A 20,423-nucleotide genomic window follows, 5' to 3' on the forward strand; every position below is an offset into this window, starting at 1 on the left:
TATATATCTTCAAGCAGAGGGATCCGGCCGCGCGATTGGCGGCTAGGCGTCGTGTTTGCACAGCCCCATGGCTGCTGGGAAGTGTAGTCCCCCTGCAGAGCTATTGGGTGTAGTGGCCGCCTACGTGTACCTCTCTGCGCATGCGAGGTGTAGCAAGATGGCCGCCACAACTTAGAATGCAACTGCGCATGCGCTAAACGTCACTGCGCACGCACACCATCATGGCGGCACCCTGTAGTGGGAGCTGCCGGTAGCATCCACGAGCCCGTCGCCTGCTCACACCTCCCCTGCAATGCTGCCTGCTGTAGCGGAGGTAAACAGGGCTTACGGAGGACCAGGGGAGTCCCGGGTTACATGTGTTTCAAGGCGGAAGGCTTTTAGCATAAATGCTCGCATGTGTGAATAGAAAATTAGATTTCAACTAAGGGAGTGTCCATGCAGGAACACGTGAAGTCTCAATTTCCACTTACAGCCTTTTGGGAAAAGATCTGTTCAATATTAGACGATAAAGGAGAATGGTGAGGCAACGAGTTGGCTGTGTGTACTGTATTAACCCTGGTTGTATATATACTGTAAGTCACGTGCTTATAAGTGTGCTGTTCATGACAGATTGAGGGGATATATTATTCATTTGAGGGACATTGCGAGGTGAAGATTGGATCAGCTCAACAGCTGTGTGTATTAACCCTTGTCCCATACTCTTATCAATATACTGATTAACATAAGCGGGGCATAACATTTACGGTCACCAGTTCACCACAGAAATCCCAGCGGGCGAGGGTCCTGCTGTGCTGCCTCAGAGCACTGTGCAAAGATAGTTTAGAGAACTATCCCAGAAAGTCCAGTGCTAGCAATGATGCAGTGTACCCAGCCACCGCGGCATCTGGAAAACGTGTTCCCCACTATGCTGTGCATTATATGTCACACAGCACTATACTGTATGTGAATCTTTCAAATCCGGGGCATGGGAGAGACAGCACTGCTGCAGCTCTGGCTCTGTATTCACTGGAGCAGCTTCCTTCTTTCAACCCTGCGGTCTTCATGAGCTCAGTGGCTGCAATGGAAATAGAAAGGAGATGAAAAATGAGGTGCATTGAGAAGACAGGTTAGGTACTGTAGGATAAAAGCAGTAGACAATGAAAAATAAAGACGCCATAGAAAGATAAGGTGGAAGTAATGGAAAAACTAAGCAGGGAAATGAGAAATGGGAGTTTTGTTTTTGTGTTCATTGAATAATCAATTTCACTTAACTCCTTTAGGGTTGTAAGGGCAAACCATGTTTTCTGGGCCCTATAGCAATCCAGGCATTTGGTGAAATAGATTATGAAATGTATTTGTTTATTCTGTTATGCATTGAATTCAGAGGATCCTTTTTAATTGTTAAGATATTTAAATGTACACTCTTTGTTAAAATGTTAGCGAGTGTCATTATCCATACTGAAGTGTTCGGCAGGAAGAAAAATTCTATTACCACTGTAGCATTTAGTGTCAAATTACCGTTGACCCTAAATGGCTTTTTAACAATGAAGGATAGCAATAGTTTGTTAGATTTTGTGTGGTTTGCAGCAGGGGTGCTCAACAGCAGTCCTCATGCCCCCCTCAACAGGTCAGGTTTTAAGGATATCTCAGCTTCAGCACAGGTGGTTCAATCAGTGACTCAGTTGGAGACTGAGTCACCAGTGCTGAAGCAATGATATCCATACAACTTGACCTGTTGGGGGGTCGTGAGGACTGGAGTTGAGCACCCCAGTATGTTCTACATTAAACAGCACCAAAATATAAAAAGCTGATATCTTACTAGTAAAAAGAACACCACCCCCACCCTGTTCATCAGAGAACAGCCTTGCCATGTATGCCCTGCCCTAATCCTTTAAATCCAGAGAATTGTCCTTTCACTCCTTTTTATTAATTTATTCACTGCTTCCCTAAAGAAACAATCTTGTGAAGTAGTTACAGTAAGAACATTGGGTCTTCTTGGGGTCCATTTAACAAAGGGTTTGGGATACAAAACTAGTGCAGATATATAAAAGGAAACACGTTTTCATTCAGTGGAGCTACTATTCTTTTGGTAAATCTGATGCTGTTTTTTGCTCCAATTTAGCATCCTGGACACTTTTTGAAATATGGACCATGAGAAAGCCCAATGTCCTTAACCAGTTCATTAGTTTACTAATGATCTACCGTACTGCTGGAGTCCGGGTGGCTTTAATTCCTCCTCCTGCACTTGCTCTTCAGGACAGCCCTTATATAAAAAAAGGAAAATATAATTTGAGCTGTTTTCGACTCGTATCTCCATTCATGTGTTAAAATGCACTAGAAGTTATAGAATAAGCAAATCATGTTTACCCATGTTTACTGTGTAAAGCACAGTAGTATACAGGTATTGTATAAGAGAGAAAGGAAGAGAGAGAGGAAGAGAGAGAGGAAGAGAGAGAGAATGTGGTCTACTTAGATTTTGCCAAGGCTATTGATACAGGTCCACACGAGGTTACTGTACAAAATAAAGCAAATTGGACACAGTAAAAATATTTGTACCTGGATTGAAAACTTTTTCAGGTTGGGCTGAAGTTGTGAGTGGAGTACCTCAAGGATCGGTACTGGGACCCCTGCTTTTTAACTTGTCTATCAATGACCTTGAGTATGGCATAGAGAGCAAAGTCTCCATCTTTGCTAATGACACTAAATTGTACAAGGTAGTAGAATCAGAGCAGGATGTAATTTCTCTCCAGAAGGACTTGAATAGACTGGAAACATGGGCATATAAATGGCAGATGAGGTTTAATATAGATAAATGTAAGGTTACTGTATGCATTTGGGAAACAAGCATAAACAGGCGACTTACAAATTAAATGGGGATAAATTAGGGGAGTCCTTGATGGAGAAGGATTTATGAGTGCTTGTAGAAAGCAGGCTTAGCAATAGTGCCCAAAGTCATGCAGTAGCTGCAAAGGCAAATAAGATCTTATCTTGCATTAAACGGGCAATGGATGGAAGTAAACATAATTATGCCCCTTTATAAAGCATTAGTAAGACCACACCTTGAATATGGTGTACAATTTTGGGCACCACTCCAGAGAAAAGACATTATGGAACAAGAGAGTGCAGAAAAAAGCCAACAAACTAATAAAGAGGATGGATAATCTGATTTATGAGAGGCTAGCTAAATTAGATTTGTTTACATTACAGAGGCATTTTAGGCCGTGATTATACCCAAAAACGCTACACACGACACCGCATGGCATCAAAACAAGTTGCATAAATCCGATGAAACTGCTCATACCGCTGGCGACGGTCACTGCGCGCCGTACTGCAAAGCGGACGGCTGGGGAAGAGACTGACAAATTTGTTTTTTTCTTGCGACTGCCATGTCATGTGAGTGGTTCAGCCAATGAGGGTGAACCGCTCACGGCCACGCCTCCGCCACACCTCCTCTCCCTGGTATAATCAAGATGCTGCTCGACGGCAACACTGGGTGTCGTCACAGAATAGTGATGCCGCCGTGCACCCCTTGGTATAATCAAGGCCTAAGAGGAGATATGATAACTATATACAAATATATTTGGGAACAATAGAAGAAGCATTCGAATGAACTATTCATTCCAAGGCCAGTACAAAGGACTCAGGGTCATACATTAAGGTTGGAGGAAAGGAAATTTCACCAGCAACAAAGGAAAGGGCTCTTTACAGAAAGAGCAGTTAAGATGTGGAATTCATTACTCATGGAGACTGTGATGGGAGATACAATGTACACCTTAAAAAAAAAGTTGGACATCTTTTAAAAAAGGAAAGGTATACAGGGATATGCCAAATAAGTAAACAAGGGAAGGAAATTGATTCAGGGAATAACCCGATTGCCATTTGGAGTCAGGAAAAGGATGACCAGATTTGTCCCGGCAAAATGCGCAAATAGCACTTGCTAACCACGCATGTGCAATCGGCAATTTACGGCTGTTTGGTACTTACCAACTGCACATGCACAAACGGCGTTTGACGGTCGCTCATGCCCGATCGGAGCTTGCAGGTCGTGCAAGAGCAGCCAACAAGTGCCGGTGGCCCATGCGCAGTCAGCAAGTGCCGATCAGGCCTGCGCACCAGCAGCCGGGAAGTGCCGGTCGCGCGTGCGCGTTCAGTAAGCACTCTTTGCACAGGTGCATTCAGTGCTCAGGTATCCAGGATGTTTGTGGCGAGCGCAGATATATATGTGGAAAGAAAAACACAAGCAAAATAGTGCAAATATGCCTTTCAAAAAACTGGATATTCAGTGAGTTCTTAGTAGAATCCAGAGAAATTTGTACTGTACTTACAAATTTCCCAAAGTACACATGTACATAAAGGTATCTTTTATCCCGAAATAGCAGCTTTCACCGAGATGTATGTATGTGTGTATATATGTATGTGTGTGTGTGTGTGTATGTATGTGTGTGTGTGTGTGTGTATATGTGTGTGTGTGTGTGTGTGTGTATATGTGTGTGTGTGTGTATATGTGTGTGTGTGTGTGTGTGTGTGTGTGTGTGTGTGTGTGTGTGTGTGTGTGTGTGTGTGTGTGTGTGTATATATATATATATATATATATATATATATATATATACTGTATACACATACATACATACATACTGGAACCTTATCAGAATAGAATAGAAATACAGGACATAGCGCAGACTGTTCAAATGTTATCTTCTTAAAATACAAAGTATAAAAATGCACTCAGATTTTACAAAATAAAATCATGCATTTAGGATATAATATCCGCACCAATAGAACTCTGCTTCCACAATCTGTATGGCGTGTGACGCCTGCTCTCACGTGTCTGGAAGAGAATCCCTCAGGCTAACTGGAGATCGTGCTGCAAGCAGACAGATGTCTTTGGATACGCCCACCTCTGACATCACTCCGATTTTACGTCTCCAGGAGGCACCTTCTAAAAGCGTGGAGTCAGGAAAGGTAGTGCAGACCGGTCTGAGCTAATGTGCCCCTCTGCTAACCAATGCTGGATTACACTCTACGCTTTTCACCTATGCAGGTTTCATCAGGAGTGTCTCATGATGGCAATTGCACACTATAAGTACCCTGTCTCTGCTTCTCATTGGCTGATGATAAACCAATGGAAAGGTGTATTATTCACCTTACTACAGCTGCTCAAAATCAGAGATGTAAACATTGAGTCACAAATGTGATTGCACAAATTAAAATTCAATGTAAGACATACAGAGAAGTCCAAAAATTGGTGGACATTATAATAACATATCATATTAAAAATAATAAAATATTCAATTAAACTATTGCATATAAACAATCTCTATCTACTTAAAGTGTTCATAAAATATTTTATTTTTTTACATTTTTAAATAAAATATTTTGAAATCTGGAAGAACAGAGGGAAACAGAATATTAGAAAACATATCAATATTCAAATGAAAACACTTAGATCAAAATCGGCATTTAAAGCAGCGGGACAGAGGGTGTTTAATTGATGGATCCAGAATGATTCTCTCCTAATAAGATCTATATTGCGATCTCCACCTCTCCAATGTGGTGAAACTGATTCTATACCTATATATCTTAATCCTAACTCTTAATTCTATACCATTAATCTTAATTTCTAACTGTGTGCTGCTAATTGACCAACTGGAACAAGCTGATTTATTGGGGGGGGTCATGTTACTGCTTTAGCTGTATAAAACCAATACCCCCCCCCCCCCCTGCATTTGCATTAGATAGTGAGGCATTTAAAGTGAGCTTTTTAAGTGAGAATATATAGTTAGACTATAGTTTGACTAGAGGTGACTGGGGACTTCATCTTTCTACTAACTTTTCTACTCAAGGCAACAAACCGTGAGCTTATATGACCACACTATGATCCTATGCTTGTTTGCCTACACAATTTAACCCCCCACCCCTTTACAATTTATCTCACTACAGCCTCACCCGACACTGACTGCACACAACTACCTCCTGCACCACTATTAACTCAGCCCACTGCATAGACCCAAGCATTACAATGCAGAAAAACATTTGACAAGGCAAAGGCACACCCCTGCTGTTTAGTCTGCACACACTTGGCCCAAAACAGCTCCATACAGCACTGCCTACCACTGCCATAATGAACCTGCTTTTTACCTCCACTTTGTTCTTTCTCGTGGCCTCATGGAAATGTTACTCCCTCTATCCACTACAAACTCCCCCCTCCTGGCACACGCCCAACATCACCATACTCTCTGGATTACTCAAAAGCCTTGCACTATCTACTGAATGTTGGTGGAGAATTCTGAAAACCAGCACACCAACCACCGCACACTCAAATGGCAAACATCATAAAGTTACAACTTGCAAACAACTACTCAAATTTCTACTCATACTATTACACTCTTTAGCAGGTAATATTGAACCTAACCCAGGCCCTCCCATTACAACTCTGTCCCATACCACTGAGAATACCCCCTTCAAATTCCAAAAAGGGCTATCTGTCGCCCATATAAATATCCGGAGTCTGCTGCCCAAACTGGATGAACTAAGAGCATGGTGCCTTATGCATAAACCCAAAGCCATCGTTCTTACAGAAACATGGCTGACCCCTAAAACCCCTGATGCACATATTGCCATTCAGGGATACTCCATTTCTAGGAGAGATAGGTCAAAGAGAGGACGAGGGGTGTTATTTTATATTGCAGACACCTTACAATTTACACTGCTAAATTGCCCCCCAGGCCCAGTTTCTTTTGAAATCCTAGTTGGCAAAATCTGCCTCCCCTTTTCTAAGCCTATCGTGGTTGCTGGCATCTACCGCCCCCCTAAAGCCCCTCTACAATCCCTGACTGATATCACCCAGTTTCTTGGCTCAATTTCCTCTCTGAATGAGAAGAGTGAGCTGCTAGTTCTTGGGGATTTCAACTTCAATTGGCTTGACCCTAAAACCCACAAAATCCAGATACAAATCAAATCGCTTAACCTATCGCAACTCATTTCCCAACCCACACGGACAAACCTGAAATCGCACAACCATTCCTTGCTAGACTGGATACTCTCCTCAAATCCAAGCAGAATCCAATCCTCTGGCATCCTTCCTGACATTTTCAGTGACCATGCAATAGTGTACTGTGTAAGGAAAATTAAACCACCCCAATCAAGCCCTAAAGTTCTCCTCACTAGAACATTTAGAAACTTTAACCCACAACAGTTTCTGGATGACCTTAGCAACTGCCCTCGGCACAGAATCGATTTAATTCCCGACCCTGATTCTGCGCTCGACTATTTCCAGTCCGAGTTCTTAAAACTCTGTGATACCCATGCTCCACTACGCAGAATAAGGGTATGAGGTGCCCACCTTCCATGGGTTACACCTGACCTTATAACACTCTACCAGTTCAGGGATGCCTTGTGGAAAAGCTACAAAGTAACTGGCACTACCAAGGATCTCAATCACTACAGATGCATGCGGAACATGTGCACAAGGCAAACAAGGCATGCAAAAAGCACAATATTACTCTGACAATCTCCTCCTGAATACATCAAACCCAGCTAACTTCTGGAAGGTTATCAACAACATATTCCAGCCTTCTAACCATCAACGGCCAAGTAATATCACTAAGGGGGATATTACTCTGACAAACCCCACTGACATTGCAAATGCATTCAATGATTACTTTGTGGGGTGTGCCACTAACTTATTAGCGAAACGCAACCCAAACCACAAACCTGAATCTCATCCAGGGAGAACCCATATAGCTCCACCCCCTCCCAACACTGCCCACAATTTGGCCCAGTATCCGAAGAGGAGATTACACAAGCGCTCCTCAAATTAAAACTAAGCAGCCAATGTGGACCTGACTTACTACAATCTAGGTTCCTAAGACTTGGTGCCCCAGCAATTGCCAAACCAATTGCTTCCATAGTCAACTCTATCCTGTCTGCAGGCCATATCCCTAAGACCTGGGAAACTGTCAGAGCTGTCCCAATCTTCAAAAGTGGGGACAAAACACTGTCTCAAACTACAGGCCAATCTCCCTTCTCCCAATACTATCCAAAGTCATGGAAAAATGTTTCCACTCCCAATTAAGCGATTACTATATCAAGACAAATTTCCCTAGCCAATTCCAATCTGGCTTTCGCCCCAAACACTCCACCGTAACTACCCTGCTAAAAGTTTGCAATGAAATCCAGTGTGGAATGGAACTGGGACAATTTACTGGTGCAATATTCCTAGATTTTGCAAAGGCTTTTGATACTGTTGATCATGCTATCCTGCTTAACAAACTCCAGAGCTCTGGAATAGGGCAGCATGCTTTAAACTGGTTTCAGTCCTACCTATCAGGTAGATCCCAACATGTGTCCATCTCAGGCTCTAACTCCAACCCCCTGGATATCACCTGTGGTGTCCCGCAAGGCTCTGTTCTGGGGCCCCTACTCTTCTCAGTGTTCATCAATGATCTTCCCACAGCTTGCAAGGAAGCTTCAATACACGTGTGCAGATGACACAATCCTATATGCGCACAGCCATAGCCTCTCTGACCTTGAACACATACTTCAGTCTGACTTTTTGAGACTCGAAAACTGGATTTCCCAAAACAAACTGTTTTTAAACACTGACAAGACTGTAACAATGGTATTTGGGACCAAGACTACATTTTTAAAGCTTCCAGTGACTGAGCTCCAGATCAGAACCATCGCTAACACCAGCATAACTCCTGTTACTAGTTTTAAATACCTGGGCATATGGTTTGACTCCCACTTAACATTCGGAATGCATATTGATACCCTGACATCCAAAACCTATGCCAAACTAGGTGTACTTTACAGGAACAAATCCTCCCTAAGCCTGCTGGTCAGAAAGTGTATCGCACAGCAGATGCTAATGCCAATTATCGACTATGGAGACATAGTATATGGATCGGCACCCCAAATCCACCTTAGCAAACTTGACACCCCTACAATTCAATTTGTCGTTTTGTTCTCCAATGCAACTACAACACACATCACTGCGAAATGCTCAAAGAACTAGATTGGTCACCACTCGAGTCTAGGCGCAAAGTTCACCTTTCCTGTCTTGCCTTCAAATACTTTCTGGGCAAGCTACCCATCTATCTGAACAAGTTCCTCACCCCTACCATATGCAGCACTTATCATCTGAGATCAGACTCCAAAAGACTGTTCATGGTCCCAAGGCTCAACAAAGTATCCGGTCGCTCCTCCTTCTCTTACCGTGCACCTCAAAACTGGAACAACCTACCGGAGACTCTCACATCCACCACCAGTTGAAGTTCTTTCAAAACTAAGGCTGTCTCACATTTTAATCTGGTCTGTAACTGTTACATACGCCTATAATATACATCTCCTCTAGCTGTGCATGAAATGTATTGTATATAATGTATACCTTATTCATTTATGTAACTGTATTTGTAACCATGTATTATTTGTCATTAACTATGTCCAGGACATACTTGAAAACGAGAGGTAACTCTCAATGTATTACTTCCTGGCAAAACATTTTATAAATAAATAAATAATCCGGAAGGGTCAGAGTCATGGAACTTGAGGAAATGTTTGGAGACACTATGTGTCTCCAACTTCCTTTTGATATTTCCCACATGTTCCAAGACTCTGGTGCGTAGTGGTCTAATGGTCTTCCCAATGTATTGCAATTCACAGGGATAAGTCAAAAGGTAGACAATACATTTAGATCTACAAGTGATGTCTATTTACCTTATAGCTTCTCCCCGTGGTATGCGACATAAATGAATCTCCTGAAACAGCACTAGATGTGCAAGCTAAACAACTCTTACAACTAAAAAAAACCTTAAGGAAGATTAAGCCATCCTGTTGTATTATCTTTCTTGGATCTTTGCATTCAGTGCTCGCCAGTGGCACAGAAAACGGATGACAGAGCCCGAAAAAACGGGACTGTCCTGGCTATACCAAGACGTCTGGTCACTATAGACAGGAAGGAATTTATTTTCCCCCTTATGAGATATTGGATATTTCACTGCGGTTTTTTGTTTGCCTTTCTCTGGATGCACATACTTTAAGAAGATAGGATAAGTAACTGTCGTCTAAATTTAGCATAGATGGACATTCGTGTTTTTTTAACCTCATCTACTATGTAACAAGTCTGAATGTCTCAGGGTCAATACAGTAAAACAGCCACAAATGTACCATAAATGAAAGATTAAAATCAATGATACACGCACAATAACCGAGTAATAATTGGATATATAGCAGACATTTTGCTCAAATTATAGCCTTTTTCCCCCCGAAGGTCTGTTAAGCTCTGCTCACAATCTAGTATATGGGTGCGTGTACATCAAGGCAAAAGTAGTGCATGTAGCACAACAACGCTTTCCCGTATGTATCAAAGAAAAAAATGACATCGAAAATCAATAGGATATTTTCTGATAAATCTCGTGCACTTTGCATCAGTTGTGCCTTGATGCCGCCTCCAAACCACCCCAATATATAACCTCTTCTCCCTGCACAGATCGGTTTGTTTTCAGTATGACACTAGTCAGCATGGGTGCATGCTTTCAATGACATAATAGCCCACCGGCCATATCACGCACAAACTATACTTTTCCCGCCTTTTCGCTAACTGTCTGAGCTTCGTTCTTCGTTACCGCGGCAACCCGGAAGTCCTCTCTAGCCGCTAACGGTATCCAAGTCTCGATGGTGAGTGGTTTCGTCACCATGGAAACCGGCCGCCCAGCCCCGGCGTCCTAGTCAACGGCACCTTCCTGTTTCGCTGGGGAAGGTGGGTGAGATGACGCGTTCTGGGACCTGGCCAATCAGTTTCGACCTTACATTGGAATCTCGGCCAATCCGGGCGCGGTTTGCAGCCGCCCCGTCAGTTTGAAACATTCAGAAGGGTGTAGAGTGGAGCTGTCACATCCCGCAGGGAAGGAAGAGGGGAAGCGATCAACTGAGGTGAGGAAGGGGTGCCCGGGGGCGAGGAAGGGGTGCCCGGGGGCGAGGAAGAGGACTGCAGTGCTGTGCTCAGTGCCCCCCTCGAGGGACCCCCACATTTTTATTATGCAATTGGTAACCCCACAACTGATTACTACTACTTTTGACATGTATAATTGAGTTTACAACTGCAGTGCTGCCATATTGCTGACAATGCTTGAAAACTTAACTTCAGATTCACATTAAAAAAAAAACTTTCATCAACAATAGGCCAAAATGGCATCATCATTTCTCTTCCCACAGGCGCAATTGAGGTTAACATGAACCACTTTGCAATAAAGGGGTATTATTCCAGGGCTGATTAACCTTATTTAATAAGAGAAAGTACACACTGTAAAACATTAAGCAACCAGCACAATATTTAAGTTAAGTTAATTCAAGTAAAGTGAGAAAGGCCAGCAGGAAGAAACGTTGTTTATTGCACAATAAATATATTTTTTTTCATTCAAATCCGTGTGCCCTTGTCCATTAAATTGCAATAGATTAGAACACCACATGGACAGAGGTTTCCTGCTGCCAGAAGCACGTTTTGAGATGATGCTGTGGTCTATAAAAGGTTGAAAACCACTGTGCTAAACCAAACAAGATTTCTGTTTTTCCATAAAAAGATCAAGAAAACATGGAGATGTCTCGGGGTATTCTTCTGAAACCTGTGAGATAGGTTTCTGCAAGGCACTGCAGGGACATTAAATTATTAGCATGCTGCCAGCATTTACCCGTACTGAAAATGTGGCACTGCAATTGGAGAGCCAAAATGGCTTCTCATGAACTGCCACACCTTGACGTCCCTGGGGAGTGGGACTATTTTGATCTGGTTTGAAACTGATTGGCCGGCGAAGCCGGCCAATTCAGTTGAACAGCAATTCTACTTGTTACCAAGTAGAACAAAGATAAACCAGTCAAACAAAAATTAAATGAACCCAACAAGTGCACTGATGAAGTGCACTTAAAACAGAAGGGTTAAATCTGAAGAACCCTGATTGGTGGATACCGAGCAAAGCACCCCGCCTAACGCCCACTGGGAGGCAAACTCTGAAACCGTCCCAGTAGACTCGGCGTACGAGTACTCTGCCCGAATACGGGAGTGCACCAGCGCCCGGAACATGACCCCTGGGGAGTGGGAGATTCATGATCAAGGCTGGTGGAGTCTTTGAATGTACAGTACATCACATAATCTTGTATTGTAGAAGGCAAATAAGCGAAGGTAGCCATGTTTGTTAGGGAAGGTGGGAAGCCTCACGTAAGGTCAAAGATGCAGAAAAGAAAATACGGTAAAGAAGGATTTTCCTTTTCAGGGCACTATATTTAATAAATGATGGCTTCACATTACCGGTAGCAGACTCCACCAGCCTTGATCATGAATCTCCCACTCCCCAGGGACGTCAAGGTGTGGCAGTTCATGAGAAGCCATTTTGGCTCTCCAATTGCAGTACCATATTTCAGTACGGGTAAATGCTGGCAACATGCTAATAATTTAATGTCCCTGCAGTGCCTTGCAGAAACCGATCTCACAAGTTTCAGAAGAATACCCCGAGACATCTCCATGTTTTCTTGATCTTTTTATGGAAAAACAGAAATCTTGTTTGGCTTAGCACAGTGGTTTTCAACCTTTTATAGACCACAGCATCATCTCAAAATGTTCTTCTGGTAGCAGGAAACCTCAGTCTGTCCATGTGGTGTTCTAATCTAATGCAATTTAATGGACAAGGGCACACGGATTTGAATGAAGAAAAAAATAATGTATTGTGCCATAAACATCAACGTTTCAGCCTGCTGGCCTTTCTCAAGTAAAGTGAGGAAAGGCCAGCAGGCCAAAACGTTGTTGTTTATGGCACAATAAATTATTTTTTTCATTCAAATCCGTGTGCCCTTGTCCATTAAATTGCATTGGATACTCTGGACGAAATACAGGTCTTCCCTAGGACTAAAGGAGCACCAGTAAATGTATCAATTCTTTATTTGAAAAATTTGGTGTGCAGCAAGAATCCACACATTCTTTGCATTGAGTATTCTAATTTATAGCATACAGTACTGTTTCCATAATTCTAGGGCATGGTAACTCCCACTTTCTTTTTATATAGTTAATATAGTACATCATTTATTAAATATAGTGCCCTGAAAAGGAAAATCCTTCTTTACTGCATTTTCTTTTCTGCATCTTTGACCTTACGTGAGGCTTCCCACCTTCCCTAACAAACATGGCTACCTTCGCTTATTTGCCTTCTACAATACAAGATGATGTGATGTACTGTACATTCAAAAACATTTTTGGAAAAAAAGAGTTGTCAACAACAAATCATTTTGAGGGAAAACTGGGGATTTTACAGTATGCTGAGAAACCTCCATACCCTATTTAGATCAGCTGATATTACATCTTCAGATTAATGATAACTTGGCCAGAACCCGTGATCTCTCACTAAAGGACATTACCAAACCCTATCCTGCTTATTTTTTTTTAATATCATGATTACTAATTTTTGGAAACCGCAAACTGTTTGTGAATGTAACATGTGAGACATTGTGAATCTTATTTGTAGAACCTTTTGGTGTGTATGTACACTTTCTCAATTCCAACTGGAGCATATTGAACATGATAGAGCTTTGTTTAATAAAGATCTGGATCAAGGGCTCTCAAAGCTTTCCATACCGTGAACCAGTCCAGTGTTAGTAATTAATTGGAGACCGACCATTCTTACACTTGGCTCTGTTCATCCACGTGTAACTATACAGACTGCAGAAGTGAAGTGTCTTGGGATCTTATATGTTCTGCGGTTATTCTAGAGAAATAATTATTTTTGCTAAACTGTTCTAAGTGCAATACGGTATATTTCCTAGAAGGAATTTTGCGGTATGCTACCTCTTACCAGTACTGAAGCTGCCACATGTTAATATGACGTTCATAAGCCCTGAAGCACATAGATCTTTCCTCGGACATATACGCAAAATAAATTGCTGGCATGGATAATCTTATTCCTGTATTATGGTGATAAAAAACAAAACGAAGAATAAAATGTGCAGTTGGGGTATTTACAGATACGATTAAAACCAATCAAATCTGTTTAGTTATGATACACTATTTGATATATTGGTAGTCCTGGGGTTTCTTCTACTTTAGGGTACTGCCATGTCTTTAAGTATTTATAAATGATCTATTCAATTACCAGCTCTTTGAAAACATATAAAAACATTTTTTTAAAGATTATTTTATTGAAAATATGCAAATTTGTTGCCTTTTGCTTTATTTTTTTTTTTTTTTTTTTTTAAATGTAATTTTTTTTTAATAGAGTGTAAATGTTAGTATTTTCATAAAGATGTATTGGGCAGACCACACATCACACTTATTCTATGCACAGTGGGCCATACTGTATTTACTCAGCAGTAGTGCTCCATAAGACACTGTGCCGGAAGACACTTTCTGTCCAATTCAAGTGAATGGGCTGAAAGCACAACCTGATTAGGGGCATCAGGCATAATGATAATTGCTGGATCCATTCCAGTTGAATCCCAAATACTGATCTTGATGGACATATGCTATTCTTTATGTATCACGGTGTTTCTTAACTGCATCTCATGTTACTTTCTAGGTCCATGTTTCCCAACCTCTTAATGAAGACTCATTGACACACTAGACATTTAGCATATCTTCCAGTCAATCAGTTTTGCATATAGTCCCCCTAACTTTTTTTTATGTAGTGTCAAATTTGGCGAACAGTTTGGTGTTGTTGCAAACCTATTCTATTGATGGTGAACAAGAGAGAAAAAGATCTCAAACATCAGTGCATCTGAGTTAGGGATAACATCACCATAAATTAATGAAAGTCTCAAATGGATAATGGACAGATATATAGAACACACTAGTTAGTTAGACTTGATAGAATAACCGATTAATGGGTTAAATAATGCCTGTAAGTGGAGCAATACCAGAGTCAGCAGCTGTTGTGTTAGAACAGTAGTGATTAGATATACCCCTTTGATAGGCAATGACCCTAGAGTATAATTCTCATCACTTCAATCTTCATGAAGAATAGATTGTACTCGCATTACTAGTGTGTACCGCCCTTGGGTGCGTGCGTCCAGCCGAAATGTAAACAGAGGAAGTTCCCAAATGGAGAGAAAAACGGAGCACAGCAAATGCCAAATAGTCTGGGGCTAAGCAGAGATAGTAACATTAGTTTTTATTGAAGGTGAACAACATGGAGGAGTATGGATATACCTGTAGCGCGTTTCGCGCTAAGATAGCGCTTTGTCAGAGTATCCTATCATGGATATAATTGTTACAATTTATATACCTTCATAGGATCGGAAACAATGTAACGCGCTTGGCGCAATCTTTATGGTTAGCTGGGAATGAACGCCAGCCACCAGCGTTCCATGCGCGGCCTATAGCAACCTCTTGTGGATTGAGGGATAGATGTTTCCGGTCCTATGAAGGTATATAAATTGTAACAATTATATCCATTATAGCGCTTTGTCAAAGAGTATCCTATCAGTGCGAAACGCGTTAGAGGTATATCCATACTCCTCCATGTTCACCTTCAATAACAATGTTATTACTATCTCTGCTTAGCCCCAGACTATTTGGCATTTGCTGTGCTCTGTTTTTCCTCTCCATTTGGGAACTTCCTCTATTTTATTGATAACCTCAAAAGCTTGAGTAGATACACAGATTCTAATATTTTCCATCTTAGCACACCTTAGGCCTACTTTCTGACTAAATAAATGGATTAAAAAAGATTTTCTTTAAAATCAAAAAATGTTACCAAGTATGATGTCTTTGTGCAGATGTCTTCAGATGAGGAGCGAAGCACAAGTCCTATCATACCAAAAGATTCAGACCATGGCAGCTCAGTATCATCTGATCTTCAGGTAGGACATAAGGAATTATGGTTTACAAAGATCTGTAATTCATGGTAAATATTTTGAGAACATACTTTGGAGCAATCCTTTTATGTTTATAATATTTCCTTTTGTATTTTAGTGTACTGTAATAAAGAACCAATGCTTGAGGTTGTTAATATACTATAATGTATATATACTTTTATTTGTGACTAAAATAAAGTTAGAAAATGGAAATACATTGTAACAGCATTTGGTAGCAATTACATGTGCTGCCCTACTATGTTGGAATTGCAATAATGGCAACTGTTAATCTGTGTTATGTTGTTTCTACTCATTTCCTCTTCATCATTAGAGATTTTATTTGACTTTAAAAATCAATGTCCTATATCAAGAACATTCATAATAACATACCACAAAATATACAATGCATGTTCTTTTTAGGGTTGTAAAAAAAAAAAAAAAAGCTTGTGCTAGCCAGGCAACATCATTTTTTTTATGAAAACTATTTAAAGTAAGTAAAATACAACTGCACAAATACCAGTGTCCTCTCTTGCTGCCAGTTGCCTTTCTCTCTCCAGTTCTCAACTGCCCCATGTGTACTACTGTATATACGTATTGCATCCAATATCCTATTTGTGTCTCTTATTCTGTGCCATATCCCCTTCATGTCTCGCCTTGTTGATTCTTCACTCCCCCTCCCCAAATATCTTCATACTTGCTCTCTCCCACTCTACACATTTGATATGCTATCTTCAATGAGCATCTCTTTACATATCTTTCTATCATTTAGATATAATATAACTTATGCAGACCCAGCTCACACAGATTATTGGCAAGCATGCAATGTTATTTATTTATTTTTTTAAATCCTAGCCTCACCAAATTTTAGTAAAAACCAATAAGTTGTCAAATCCCCACTTTTTTTGGTGACAGATAAAAGTTTGTGGAAATGCTGTTATAGCATATACTTCAGTGTAATCATTAAAAAAAAAAACTTGTGATAAACTGCTGCTTAAATATAATCAATGAATGTACTGTATGAACATCTATATGAAAATCGTCTGCATATCATGGGTGTAGAACACGCTGTATGAGGTAAAAGCCCATTTTTAGGATCTGAACGAGGTGCTGATAATGTCCTATTCAGGAACCAGATCACAGTACCTTAAATCAGGGGTGCGCAAACTGGGGAGCACGAGATTTTCTTTGGGGGCGGTTCTTACAGAAGCCCCGCGCTCTTCCCCAAAGTATTTAAATTAGACAAGGTAAGGGAAGCGGGTGCAAGCATAGGGTAGAGCAGGCAGTGGGGCGCTGAGTAAAAAGTTGGCACACCCCTGTCTTAAAGCTGCAGTTCAAGCAATAGCCTACCTGTGGTTTTTTTTTTTTTTTTTTTTTTTAATAAATCTGTTCAGTACGAAGAGAAAATACTAGTAGCATTTAAAAAAATATATATATATTTTTTAATGTATTATAATGTAACGAGCATTCTTTGTTCCTATAGCAACAATTTACAAAGTCACATCACCCTTGCTCTTCTGAAACAGGCTCTGGAACACCCCTTTTTGAACAGTGAACCAATTGTATCTAGTGACTGCCTGGTCAAATGAGCTTCCTTACAGAACTTTGCATCTCGGGTCCTCTTCTGCTGCACTGCCAGCCATTTATTGAACCCCCTAGCCGAATCTTCGCCGATCGATCACAGGAGAATGAATCAATCGGCAACTTAGCTAATCACTTGTCCGTGTGTAAATTGTATTGAAGCAAATATTGAAAGGATTTTTTTTACGGTAGCTTGAACTGTTGCTTTTGGCACTGTAGTCTCTAGTAGTGATGTACTAAGTACCCGGAAATTACCCGGTTCCCGGCGCTTTTTCAGCTACCCGGAACTTACCCGGACCCGGCAGCAGGGGGCTTGGCCCGACACCAGGTCGGAACCGGCACCGGTTAATTTCAGAGCAGCTGAAAAATACTTTCCTGCAGCAGGCGACGGAGGGTGAGGAAGACTGGTGTGGAGGGTGAGGAGGACTGCGGCGACATCTTGGAAGCAGCAGCAGACGTCATGGTGGTGGTGACAGCAGCAGATACCCTTGTTCAGCCGGCGGGAGCCGCGGAGCACAGCTCACAGCTGATGCTGGTGTGACCGGGGAGGAGCTGGCTGTCCAATAGGCACGCTCCTGCTTTGGTCACATGGTTCCCCGGCTCCCACCAGCATCAACTGTGTGCTGTGTTCTGCTGCTCCCGCCAGCTGAACCAGGACATCTGCTGCTGTCGCCACTACCAGAACGTCTGCTGCTGCTCCCACGATGTCACCGAGGTCCTCCTCACCCTCCGCTGCAGGTAAGCCAATGTTACCCAGCTGGGTACCAGGTACCCAGCCTGCAAATTGGGCCATATTCTCCATACCCGGCAAAAATCAGGACTTGTACAACACTAGTCTCTGGCTGGGGGTAGAAAGTTGTCTCTTTTGTTTATGAAGTACTGTAGCAGAAATTAACAAGCATACTGTAGCTATTTCAAACTAACTCCACAAGCCCACAATCTTTTCCAGTTAGCATTGTACATTAGAAAGTCCAATATATATTTGCCTAAACACAGGATCCAGTGGAATAAGACCACAATATACTCTGTTGCTTGCGTTTATCAGAAATTAATTGACTACTTCATTTATTTATTCATTTACTGTACTTTAAAGCTGACAAAGCGACTGCTTCAAGCCTGGTGAGCAGAATACATTCTCTGAACTCTTGTATTCTAGAGAATATTATATATTTAGATTAATAAAAAGGCAAAAGGCAGGCACACCAAAAAAAGAGGAAAAGTTAGTAGTGTACCCCCAAAAACCCTATCTTACTCTCTTCCTCTGTCACTGCTACTCATACTCTGTGGCAACATGTCTACTAATGCTGGCCCTATTCACATACCAATCCTCTCACGTCCCACACCCTGTTCCAAAGTCTCCTCACCACACACTGCTGATCACGCAAAGCTTATCCCAATTACACCTCCCCTACCCGTTGTCTGTGCCCTATGGAACACATGATCTGTCTGCAACAAACACACGGCAATACATGACCTGCTCATTTGCAACTCTCTCGACCTCCTAGCCATCACAGAAACCTTGCTCATCCCCTCAAACACCGCTTCTCCTGCTGCACTCTCCTTCTGCGGTCTCTCCCTCAGCCACACCCCCAGACCAGGGAATAGACTGGGTGGAGGAGTTGGCATACTACTTTCCCCACACTGCACATTTCATGTCATGCCCTCATTTCCCTCCTTCCTTCGAATTTTACGCTGTTCGTCAATCTTCCCCCATTTCCCTCTGTCATTGTCATCTATCATCCCCCTGCATGTACATCCCAATTTCTGGACAACTTTGCAGCCCGGGTCCCTCACTTCCTCTCTTCTGACACACCTATTGTCAGGAGACTTTAACATACCTATTTACAATCTCCCTGCCATCTCAGCTGCACATCTTTATCTCTCTAAACTCCTCCTATGGTCTCTCCCAGTCAACCACCCCTCCTACTCACTGCAGTGGCCACTCCCTTGACCTGGTTTACTCCTTCTTGTGCTCTCTCTAAGGCCTCGGATATGCTTACCGCTTGCTGGTGCGCTACCGCTCATCACTGAGCCCCTACAGTCGCAATTAGAGCGGCTTTAGTAGGGGCTCGCCTACGCTTCCGCAAGCGCGCGGAAGCGTAGGCCTTAGGGAATTTTAAAATTCCCCCGCTTGCCGGCGCGACAGGCCGGTCACGTGAGCGGTTCGCCCAATGAGGGCGAACCAGCTCCGTGACGCCACTGGCCCGCCCCCTGACGGCGTGCAGGGCAAGCAACCGCAAGGCCAGGGAAATCACCCGCTTTCCTTGAGCCTCAGCACGCCAGCGGTAAGCATGTCCGAGGCCTTACATGCCCTTTCCTCGCGCTGATCAGCACCTCCTAACCTGTAATCTCACTCTAGCCTATGCACCTTCCACAACACCTACTTTCACATGCACGTACAGAAACCTACATCTCCTAGATCCCCCTCCAATTTTCAACATCTCTACAACCTCTCCTCTCTCCCATCTCTACCCTTTCCTGTTCCAACCCAGCAACCTCTCTATACAACAGCATACTCTCATCAGCCTTAGACAAAACTGCTCTCACCACCACACGTCGCCCCTGACAATCCAAGCTACAGCCGTGGCACACAGCTTTCACCTGCTACCTCCAAAAGTGCTCACGGACTGTAGAACATTTCTGGAGGAAATCCCATTCAAAAGCAAACTTTCTCCACTGTAAATGTATTCTCTTATCCTACAACACTGCCCTCTACCTTGCCAAACAAACTTCTCTTCACTCATACAAACTTTGTCCTCCAACCATCAATGCCTATTTTCCACATTTAACTCCCTTCTCCCTCCAACTACACCCCCCTCTACCCTCATGGCCGAGACTTCGCCACCTACTTCACAGACAAGATTAAGTCAGACATTACATCTCTTCATGTAACGGTCCACACACACCTATCTCTTCATGTAACGGTCCACACACACCTATCTTCCCTTGCACTCCTAAATCCACTAATTTTTCCCTGTGACCAAGGATGAGGTCTCCATGCTCCTCCTCATATTGCCCTACACCCTGCCCCCTCG

At 42.4% G+C, this 20,423-nt stretch overlaps 1 protein-coding gene and 1 long non-coding RNA gene across 7 annotated transcripts in view; one reads left to right on the forward strand and one right to left on the reverse strand.

Moving 5' to 3' along the window:
- Positions 1–322: 322 nt before the first annotated feature.
- On the reverse strand, positions 323–10,723 carry LOC142489867 (uncharacterized). 2 transcript variants are annotated; one of them, XR_012799957.1, is made up of 3 exons: positions 10,551–10,723; positions 2,182–2,242; positions 323–1,054 (listed from the first exon to the last, which is right to left on the reverse strand). It is a non-coding gene; the product is annotated as an uncharacterized LOC142489867 (long non-coding RNA). The 2 variants fall into 2 exon arrangements; XR_012799956.1 differs by having other exon boundaries at positions 9,697–10,723.
- POC5 (POC5 centriolar protein) overlaps positions 10,702–20,423 on the forward strand; it is a 75,407-nt gene continuing 65,685 nt past the window's right edge. For 4 of the 5 annotated variants that reach the window (XM_075591331.1, XM_075591341.1, XM_075591365.1 and 1 more), the window contains exons 1-2: positions 10,942–11,025; positions 15,733–15,816. In XM_075591331.1, coding sequence (XP_075447446.1) covers positions 11,017–11,025; positions 15,733–15,816 — 93 coding nt within the window. In that variant the 5' untranslated portion in view covers positions 10,942–11,016. Of the gene's footprint in view, positions 10,912–10,941; positions 11,026–15,732; positions 15,817–20,423 lie in introns of those variants that run through there. The other variant, XM_075591347.1, reaches the window with a different exon arrangement.

The sequence above is a fragment of the Ascaphus truei genome, chromosome 1 (assembly GCF_040206685.1).
Source record: "Ascaphus truei isolate aAscTru1 chromosome 1, aAscTru1.hap1, whole genome shotgun sequence".
Taxonomy (NCBI): Eukaryota; Metazoa; Chordata; class Amphibia; order Anura; family Ascaphidae; genus Ascaphus; species Ascaphus truei.